General features: G+C 41.0%; 2 protein-coding genes across 2 annotated transcripts; one reads left to right on the forward strand and one right to left on the reverse strand.

The window, feature by feature from the left end:
• The first annotated feature begins 567 nt into the window (after positions 1-567).
• Positions 568-7,528, forward strand: LOC117449090 (rabenosyn-5). The gene is made up of 12 exons (XM_034086476.2): positions 568-656; positions 1,584-1,872; positions 2,298-2,432; positions 2,589-2,689; positions 2,804-2,849; positions 2,949-3,110; positions 3,215-3,477; positions 3,666-3,736; positions 3,831-3,917; positions 4,006-4,108; positions 4,262-4,366; positions 4,447-7,528. The coding sequence occupies exons 2-12, from the start codon at positions 1,710-1,712 to the stop codon at positions 5,554-5,556; spliced, it is 2,346 nt and encodes a 781-aa protein (XP_033942367.1). The 5' UTR covers positions 568-656; positions 1,584-1,709; the 3' UTR covers positions 5,557-7,528.
• Positions 7,529-7,664: 136 nt separating this feature from the next.
• Positions 7,665-10,122, reverse strand: mrps25 (mitochondrial ribosomal protein S25). Its single transcript, XM_034086477.2, has 4 exons — positions 9,892-10,122; positions 8,965-9,071; positions 8,771-8,858; positions 7,665-8,203 (listed from the first exon to the last, which is right to left on the reverse strand). The coding sequence occupies exons 1-4, from the start codon at positions 10,023-10,025 to the stop codon at positions 8,014-8,016; spliced, it is 519 nt and encodes a 172-aa protein (XP_033942368.1). The 5' UTR covers positions 10,026-10,122; the 3' UTR covers positions 7,665-8,013.
• Between the last annotated feature and the right edge of the window lie 289 nt (positions 10,123-10,411).

Consider the following 10,411-nt stretch of genomic DNA (forward strand, 5'->3'; position numbering starts at 1 on the left):
CAAAAAGTGCAAGTTAAATATATTTTTAGTTAGGTATTTTTGTTTTGTTTTTGCAAGCAATGTAAACAATAAGGCAATTATTGAAATGATTGAGTTTTTTTGCTGACATGTGACTTATGTGTTTTTATATAAGAATGTGTTATACATTTGCACATATTCGCATTGATCTAGTAATTAACTACAATTTATATGTAGCTTTATCAGAATCAGAATACCTGACTTTTTAATTGATAAAGCAAAAGTTAAGATGGAGACAAACAATAAAACACTATGAGATAAAATAAAAGTGCATGCACAAAAAATATAAAGAAATAGAATAGAAACTATTTAAAAGTTATTCAAAGTAAACCAACCATAAATTATCCCTAGAGTAGCTTTAGTGTTAATTCTTCCAGTGTGAAGTTATTGGAAGCTTGCAAATCCATACTTTTTCAAGTAACTTCCCCAACACTTCTCTTTAAATGTATTCTGAAGACTGTCCTTGAATCTGCATTATGTAAATACATTGTTTTGTGTCTATTGTCCGGTTTGTCCCTCTTCGCTTGCCTTACCCACTGAACGCTAATCACATGACCAGGCAGGGCTGCTGCTGCTGCAGCTGCTGTTGTCGAGCTGTCACAGAGAAACTGTCAAACACACACTTATTGGATTCATTTGTAAGTATAACTGATCCACCGTGTTACAAATATTCTTCGATTATTTGTTTTTTCTAAGTTGTCAGTTATTTATGTCCGTGTTATGAACAATGAGATCAAATAAATAATGGCTAAAGAAAGCGAGAGCTGCTGTTAGCATCTTGGAGCTAACGTTACAATCAGTGGTCAGTATAACGGTGTTACAAATATATTAAACTACAAGCTACACCTTAAGCCTTTATACAGTTAATATGTACATTTCACAAGCTGGATAAAATAGTGCTCGCTTGCTGTCAAAAAAGCAAATAACGTGACTTATTGTCTAAGTTATCTAGGTTAGTCTTTCAATTGGTGGGTCAGGTGTTTAAACTGGCTAATATTACACGTTAATATTACAATTAAAGCGTTAACATTGCATTTAAGTCAAACATCTGTAACGTTAAGTCACTGTAATGGTTGTAACATGTGTGATGTGTAGGATGTGTGCAACTTATAAAACTCAGCAGTAACGTTAGCTTGTTAGCATAGCTTTCTGTAGAGGACCAGAGCGGGCTGAACATGTAAACCTTTGTTACTCATGAGAACTATATTACATGATAACTAACCTCCATTCCTACAGGTAAAACAACCGCCATTTCATTGCATTTTTAAAAGAGTACGACGTAATACAGATCTGCCTCAAATACCCTGTAATAAAGTGTGTCTGCTAGATATGGCTGTTTATTGACACACTTGCATCTCATGTTTCATCACTTCACATTATAAAGTTTGCATAAATGACCAGATTAGTGGTTGAAATGTACATGTTAACCATAATACATGTTTTCAAATCTGTGTTAGATTTGTGGGCATGTTTAGTAAATACTTTGATCCCCTTAAGTATCTGGAATATCATATTTGGATTTTGTTAAATATTAATAGCCTCAATCTGATCTGCCCCATTCTCAGTGTCCCAAGATTTTCTCTGGCGTGATGGAGTCATTATGGGGTGGATTGCACACCCCGTGAAATGTGGACCAAAGCAAGAATCTCCCAACCTGCATCTCTTTTCCCAAAACACATCCTGCCGCTGTCATGGCCTCCAGTTATCCACCCCCCTTTGAAGGAACAGGTGAAGTGAAGGAGGGCTTTCTCTGCCCACTTTGCCTGAAGGACCTTCAGTCATTCTACCAACTCCAAGCCCACTTTGAAGAGGAGCACTCTGGGGATGACCGCGATGTGAGGGGACAGATCAAAAGTGAGTCCCATTGATTGTTATTGAAGATTCTGCTCACTGCCACAAAGCCATTTGAGTGTTATCAAGTTGTGCAAAACAGGGTCTTAAGAAACAGTTAAATACTTAGTGCTGAATAGTTAAGCAAAAAGACAGTACTGCCTTCTTAAAAAGCAGCATAAGGAGTATGGTTTGAATTTGCTAAAAGGCACTGCAGTGTTTGACTGGGGGAGATTGTTGCCAGGATGAATTGGCAACATATTCTGCTGCAGGGAGGGACAGTAGATTAAAACGGAAAATTGTGAAATCTAGAGAGGAAGAATCTCAGTTGGAAACAGGGGCATGCTCGGAGTTTAGTTCTCTGATTTATAGCAGCTATTTGGATGAAGTTCAAACTAATATATATGGATATTTGGTGTAACAGTGGAATTATTTTTATTTGTGCACAGGTTTGGTTCAGAAGGCAAAAAAGGCCAAAGACAAGCTGTTGAAACGGGAAGGAGATGACAGACCGGATACAGGCAGTTATGAGTCATTCTACTATGGAGGAGTGGACCCCTACATGTGGGAGCCTCAGGAACTGGGTGAGAATATAAAACTGGGCGAAAGAAAATCTCCACTCCTTTTTAAATGTTCCTTTTTTTCATACCATTTGAACATAATAAAAGAATGATTAAGAACGCCTGAAAGCTGCAACCACTTGCTGAACTCTTACGGTTTCCTTTCTCTTTGTTTTGTAGGAGCGACCAGAAGTCACCTTGACTTATTTAAAAAACACCGGGCAGCCAGGATAGATCATTATGTCATTGAGGTCAACAAGCTCATCATTAGACTGGAAAAGGTATGTTTACAAAGCATCGGAACTCATTCACACCATAAATATTTTCCTGTTGTTAATATTACACCCAAGGTGTTACTGAGAAAACTAATTTGCAATAAAATATTGTTGTTTCAGTTGACATCGTTTGACAGGATGAACTCTGATGTCGCCAAAATCAGAGGTTTGTTCACATGTTTCTATTACAACTATGAATCCTATGAGTTTCTTGATATAAATGATTTAATATTATAAATTATTAAGCGTTCATCCTGCTTTACAGCTATTGAGAAGTCAGTGGTGTCATGGGTGAATGACTCGGATGTCCCGTTCTGTCCTGACTGTGGAAACAAGTTCAACATCCGGAACAGGCGGCACCACTGCCGTCTCTGTGGGTCCATCATGTGCAGGAAGTGCATGGACTTCATCCTTTTACCTATGGCTCGTACGTATGAGCAAATCTCTGCAAAAAAAAAAATCAATATTAAATTACGGTTACACCATGTGTGTCTCCATGCTGTGACAAGTTCGCCTTTCATCTGTGCACAGAAAAGCTGATCAGCGGGACTCGACTTAACCTTGGTGTACTTGGAAGCCCCGTTCATTCCCATTCTCCCCAAGTAGGGGGGGGGAACAGTGGGATGGGCTCCAGGAGAGGCAGCATCAGCAGCCTGAGCAGCGTCACCTCCATGCTGGAGGAGAAGGACGACGAGAAGATCCGCTGCTGTCACCACTGCATGGACACGCTGCTGAAGAGACAGCAGAAGCTGGAAGAGAGGGACCACATGCCGGATGTTGTGAAACTTTATGAGGTTTGGCACATCAAGATATTAAAGTTAAAATAAGAACAAACTCTAAATATGTCTATTTTTCTGTCCCCACAAGTCTGTTTACTTTTCACGCTGTCTTGAGTTTACACTGCTGTATCCTTCCCGTTATTCAGTGTTTGGCTTTTGGGGTTTCCTGTTGTTCACTTGCTCTCTACTTGTCTTCCTGTCAGAGGCTGAGGATGTGCATGGAGAAAGTGGATGAAAAGGCTCCAGAATACATAAGAATGGCAGAGTCGCTCAAGTAAGCTCCAGTTAAAAAGTCATTTAGTTAGCAGGTGAGAAGTAATCTTTGATACTGGAGACTTGCTTACTGTCATGGCTGTTTGCTTTCACAGTGCCGGAGAAACTACATATAATCTTGACACGGCTGGTGGACTGAGACTGGAAGTGCAGAAATACTACGAACTAATCGATGCCCTAAGGTAGCTGTCAATCTATCGAATAACAAAACTGAACAAAAGTCTTCTTCATTCATATTGCTAAATATGGAGTTCTTTGTTTTCTTCTCAGTAAGAAGATTTTAACACTAGGAGCAAAAGATGATCCACCACCGCGTCCAAAGTCCCTCCAGCTGCAGAAGATGATCAGATACACAGCAACACTATTTGTTCAGGTACTATTCAGGCTACATCCCTACGTTGGGTTGTACTGGGGTTTCCCATTAATCACTCACTACATTAATACAGTACTCCTGCTACATATGTCTTTCCAGTTTGACCTCTCCTTTCCCTAAATTCTGCCCTTCTTCTTGTCCTCCTTGTTTTAGGAGAAGCTGTTAGGTCTCATGTCTTTACCCACTAAAGCAAAATATGAAGAGCTGAAAGAAAAGAGGAAACGGGAGCAAGAGAAGAGACTCCAACAAGAGAGACTGGTGAGACTGTGTTCTCCTCCCACTCATTCTTCATCTGCCTTCATAACAAATGTTTAACCCTATATTTCCCTGCTCAACAGGTCAGCCAGGAGACCCTGAAGAAGAGGCAGGAGTCTGAGAAGAACCGTCCAACCCCCAGTACCAACGGAGAGCAGCCGCAAGCCCCCAGAGCGCCACGCATGACCAAAGCTGGCGGCTGGTTGCCCTCCGCAGACTCCGTCCATACCCGCAGTGAGCTGGAGGACCCCCTGCTGCAGCAGATTGAAAACATACGGTCGTTCATTCGGCAGGCGCGGGAGGCCAACAGAACAGACGAGGTGGCCATGTTGGAGGAGAACCTGCGTCAGCTGCAGGACGAATACGACCAGCAGCAGACCAGCCTGGCCATCGCACTCTCCCAGAAGATGGCCCAGGAGGAGAGCTTGCAGCAGGGGGAGCTGGACCGCCTGGAAGCGTGGGAAAGGGACGAGAGGGAGCACTGGGGCCCCACGGTGGGCCCCACCCAGCCCTCCTTCACTTGGGAGAGGTCTCTGGATATCAGTACGCCAGCGGGCTTCCAAGGAAACCCTGAGACAGAGGAGCTGACTCCCAAAGCTGAGAGTCCGTCCTCTGTCAGAGCGTTCCCTGCTCTCACGAGCCAGGAGGAGTCACCCCCCCGGTTGAGAAGCTTAGGAGGGCATGTGACCCCCCCGGGTGGTGAAGGACAGATCAATACCCCCCTCAACCCTTTCGATGAAGAGTCTACCCCCACTGAGGAGGATCCATCAAACCCCTTCTTCGAGGAAATAAAGAGAGAACACAAAGAGGTGAGCAACGGGAAGAAAGAATACAACCCATTCGATGAAGATGAAGATGAAGAGGTGGAGGAAGACCAACAGGTCGAGTCGGCACCAGGCAACCCCTTCGAGGAGGACGGCACTACCGACACAGGCAACCCTTTCTTGGAGGCGTCCGGGAGCTCTCCAGAGGTCTCCACCAACCCCACCAACCCCTTCGAAGGGGACGATGATGAGGCTTTGCCCGACGTGGACATGATAGAGGAAGAGTTGCTCCTGCAGCAGATTGACAACATCAGGGCCTACATTTTTGACGCCAAGCTCAGCGGGCGTCTCGATGAAGTGGAGCTCCTGTCAGAGAACCTCAGAGAGCTACAGCACACCCTTACAGAACAAAAAAAAAAGAAGCACTGATACCTTTCACACAAAAAACCAAGTTTACCCACCTGCTACTTACCAAGTCCTGCAAGGCTAGCTCACTTTACATGATGACTAATGAGCCCACTGATTTTAGTCTGGGTGAGGTCTGCTGAACCACAAACAGATGAGTCACTAAATTAACTACTCGAGCGTGGTAGTCTGGATTGATTTCCTTAATTTCCAACATCTTTCTTAACCACTTATCCTGTACAGGGTCACAGGGGGCTGGAGCCTATCCCAGCATGCACCGTTTGTAAGCACTGCAACTAAACATCTATTTGTACAGGCATGTTGTGAAGATATTAACCCTGTAGTATCAGGGACAACATGAACAATGGAAGACAGAAGAATGCCACTTTAAACATTTGTTTAATCGGACAGTCAGACGGCTGAAGCTATGAACAAAGTCAAAATGTAATTTCGGCCAAGGGTGAACAAATGGAAGTGATTAATGCATGTTTCAACATCTGTTGTGGAACGACTGTCTTTCCTTTTTTTGTGAAAGTACTTCCTGTATTCCAGTGAAACAGACTTCGATGTGTAAAATCAGTTGCCCTTTAATTTCATTAGTGCCATCTTGTTGTACCCGCACATGAGTTTATTTGTGTTAATTGAAGTTCCTGCTGTTTTTTTAACCAAAGCACCCAACCAGCTGGCCCATGAGCAACATTACAACTATCACCAAACAACCATCTGATAATAATTAAACATGAAATTAGCCTTATATGACAGCAGTCGGGCAGCCTATTGTTTGCAGGAAAGTGATGATTAAATACGATGTTAAATATTAAAATGTAATCCCAGGCTTAAATGACCTGTTCAGTCACAATTGTTGGTGCAGCCACTTTATAATGGAAATTAAAGGCTAATTTCAGGCCATTATTGCTGATCCTGTTATGTAAATGTCACACTGACTATGATTACATTAACAAAGGTTAAAGCTTTGAATCATCATACTTTAAATAACAGCCACATGTGCAATACACTTTCCAAGCGTTGAGTATGCATCTGTTATAACACCAATTAATTTATGTCAGTGAAAGTAGTTTTTTCTGTAAATCCAAATGAACATGTTGACCCGTTTCTGTTCGCATGGACGTAAGTGTTGATCTTGTCCGTGATGTTGGCCTTGCTATGAAAGGGTAATGATGTTTTAAGCATCTCAAACACCACATTGAGCCAAGCAAACAAAACAATTACAATGTGTTACTGTTCGACCACTAAAGGTTGTGATGTTAATGCTAACAGTTCCACTTCTGATCCAAATGAGCAGGGCGTATGTCTGTAGGTGCAGTTTGAAGCTGGTCTTTCTAAAAGAGCAAGTGGCCCAGTTTCTCATATTGCTATATTCATTTTGTGTACACATTCTGATCAAATCTCTAAACACATCGCTCCTGTAATGCGCTGTTGGGCGAGATCTGTATGTGAAGCATGTTATGTTTGGTAGTCATCTAACAATTCCATTAAGCGTTCATCCAAACGGCACTCGCCATCAACTGAACACTATCTGCCGAAGCACATCATCGGCAACAAATTAAGCACCAGAATTCACTGGAATCAGTTTACCGATAGGAATCAGCATTTGTAAAGACTGACCTAATGCCTAACAGCAACATTAGACCGTTTTTGTTTGTCAGATAAATTAACTACATGCCAGCAAGTATTATCACTCTGTGCTGCTACGTCCTAACATTAATGTGTCTTTCCTGTCAGTCAGAATGTCCACGTTTATCGTCATTAGACTTCCGTTTTTTGTGTCGTCTGCGAAACTCACTTTGCTTATCCATGCTGTCAGATGTTAAGTAAAACATGTGACACGGTAAATGTTTTGTGTCAGTGTGAATAACTCCAGGAGCTTCATGGTGTATAAGCAGTTTAGCTAATTTGGTAAAACATTTAAAATCACACAGACATCAATTTATTACAATTCCATCTCAGCACCAATAAAAACGTTGTCTCTGTAAAATGTTCCTCATTCTTGTCATAAATCTGGTGGAAGTTTTGCATCTCAATTTAATCCTGTCTCACATGAAAACGCTGGTTACGCTCACTCAGGACTTACATTTTCCTAATGTTCAAACAGAGCGACAACTACAGCCACGTTAGCAAATCATTTTTACTTTAATGTTTACATTGCAGGGTTGACACTGGGCTGGATGTAAATTGCATCCGGATGTGTTGATTTATCAATCCAGACACCTCACGTATAAACGGATATCAAGTGACCCAAACCTCGACCAGTTTTCATCGTGTGTTGGAAGGCTCCTGGTGGACTCAAGAGTCTCAGTCCAGTAACGTTCTCACAATGCACAGCATAGTGGGACCCCTTTAATTACTCATATTTACAGCAAAGTATGCAATGCAGGAGTCCTCTTGTGTATTCGTACAAAATCATACACAACACAAAACCATAAAATTGTCCATTTACAGTGCTCAGCTCTCTTCAGCTGTTCACTCCTGAGCTGCTGCCATCTTGGTGCGGTATTTGCCCGTCATCTCTTTTGGCAGAGCGGTGGTCCCGGGACACGGCACCTGGCCGTCCACCTCGCAGATACACTCCCGCAGGCAGTACTTCCTGGGACCAAAGTTTGCCGGGTTGGATTCCTGCATCTTGGCCTGAGCCTCAGCTTGTAACACTTCTCTGTAAACAGAAAGGGGGGATAAATCAATACGTTTAAAGAATATCTGGCAACCGAAGTAATAGGCCGTTTTCACAGAGTACAATTGAGATGTCATTTTAGGAAAAGAACAGAGGTAAATGAAAATAGTGGGGGCCTGATTTGATTTAGCTGTTTTGTGCATAACTGCCATGACACTCAAATTAAACTGAGCCATTATTTATCGGTAACATTAATAATTTCCTTAAACAACTCAAAATATCTGTACATTCATAGTTATTTACAGGCAGTGATCTTATATTATCCATTAGTATAACAAATAAACTAAGAGAGGTTTAAACCAGTTTAATCACGAGATAACTTCCGTTATGATTTGGTATTATATTATAAATACATTACAGTTGATGTGTTTTGTTGTGATGCGTCCTACATGCTGAACTACAGTTAAATGATCCAGTTTCATCCTTTATTATATAATGTCTGATGGACGTATCTTAATATTTGATTTATATATCCCCAATAACTATAATCACAAGCACTTATAATGCAGGAAACACAGCACACACTTAAACAAAGACTGAATTACTCACTCTGTTTTGCCCAAAATCTTCCTCACATGGTCGGAAATATGTTTGTGGTCCTTTCCTTCAACGTCCACCAGCACTTGCTCTCCATCGTCTGCAGAAGAGAGAAAGGACATTAGCCCAGCTTGGCAGGATACCTAATAGTAATGATACTGATATTATTAATACTATTACAGGTCAAACAGTGCAAGGCTACACACCCAGGTAGAACTTCAAGAACGGCGACGGGGTCATATTTTTGAACATCATGACTTGCACCCACTGGTTTTTATACTGAATCTGAGGAATATTGAAGAACACAAATTTTCTGCAAAAGAGGAAGAAAGTTCACATTTTAAGAAACGCATCACTGGATATATACATTTTAGAGAAACAACTTCAACACAAGTGAAAAGGTCTTCTTTTAAAGCAGGAGAAAGGAAAACAATAAAAGCACAGTCAAATATACAAAGTTATAAAAACAGGTTTTAAAATAAATACCAAATCTATTAGTGAGGCTGATTTAAGCGAGTTATTCTGTCTAATTCAACTAAATAAAACATTAAATCACAATCAAATCCATTTGTCTACTGTAAAAACTTTAATGTTGCTACTTATTTAAACATGCAGGCACTATATTCACGTCTGATGTTTTTTATGCCTGGTTTTGATTCATTTGAATCATGTAATACTACAGTATATTGGTTTGTTTTACTGCAAGACACTAGAAGTTACCTTGATAAATAGGTAGAACATTTTATGTGATGATAAAATCCACTAAACCAATTTTAGCTGACATTTCCCGAGATGTTATGGACCAGCAATTGTCTAATCAAGACAAATAATTAGCATACAATTATAGACACTGGAATGTATCATTATTTACAGATATTTAGGGTTGAGTGCATACCACTTTAATAACACACGCATTTTATTAAATATCATTATGAGGATCAGTCTGCTTTTAGCTCACAGGACGAGACATATATGCAGTGTGTGTGTGTGTGTGTGTGTGTGTGTGTGTGTGTGTGTGTGTGTGTGTGTGTGTGTGTGTGTGTGTGTGTGTGTGTGTGTGTGTGTGTGTGTGTGTGTGTGTGTGTGTGTGTGTGTGTGTGTGTTATACAGTGAAGTGGTCTGCTGTCTCTGACCTTGCTCCCTCGCTCAGCTCTCCATGTGTGTTGTAGTTCACCGTCATGATCTTCACTCTGTTTTTAAACACGATGTCTCCCTTCTGCAGGTACTCCAGAGTCCTCCTGATCGGAAACAGTCCTTTCATAGGCATTTTAAACTCTTTTTTGTCCACAAACTATAATGTAAAGCAGCCTATGCCTGAGTCGCACAAGCAAAGCACACGGACAGGCGCCTTTTGATGACGTCTTGAGTCGTTGTCACGTGTTTTTTTTTATGGAGAAGAAAAACGTCATTAGTAGGCTCTTTGGAAAACGATGCTCACAATGAATACGGAATTATATATTATATATTAATAAAATAAAATACAAGTAGATGAAATGTAGATCATAAGAGAAAAAGTTTACATTCAGGCCAGGCGTTATCATTTTGTACAAGCCTACACTTAGTAGGCCTAGTAGTAGTCTTTAATATATTTCAGAGAATACAAATAATAGAAATTAATTGCAAAAAGCATTAAAATGGGAATGACTTGCCACT

This window comes from Pseudochaenichthys georgianus, chromosome 7 (assembly GCF_902827115.2).
Source record: "Pseudochaenichthys georgianus chromosome 7, fPseGeo1.2, whole genome shotgun sequence".
NCBI classification, from domain to species: Eukaryota; Metazoa; Chordata; class Actinopteri; order Perciformes; family Channichthyidae; genus Pseudochaenichthys; species Pseudochaenichthys georgianus.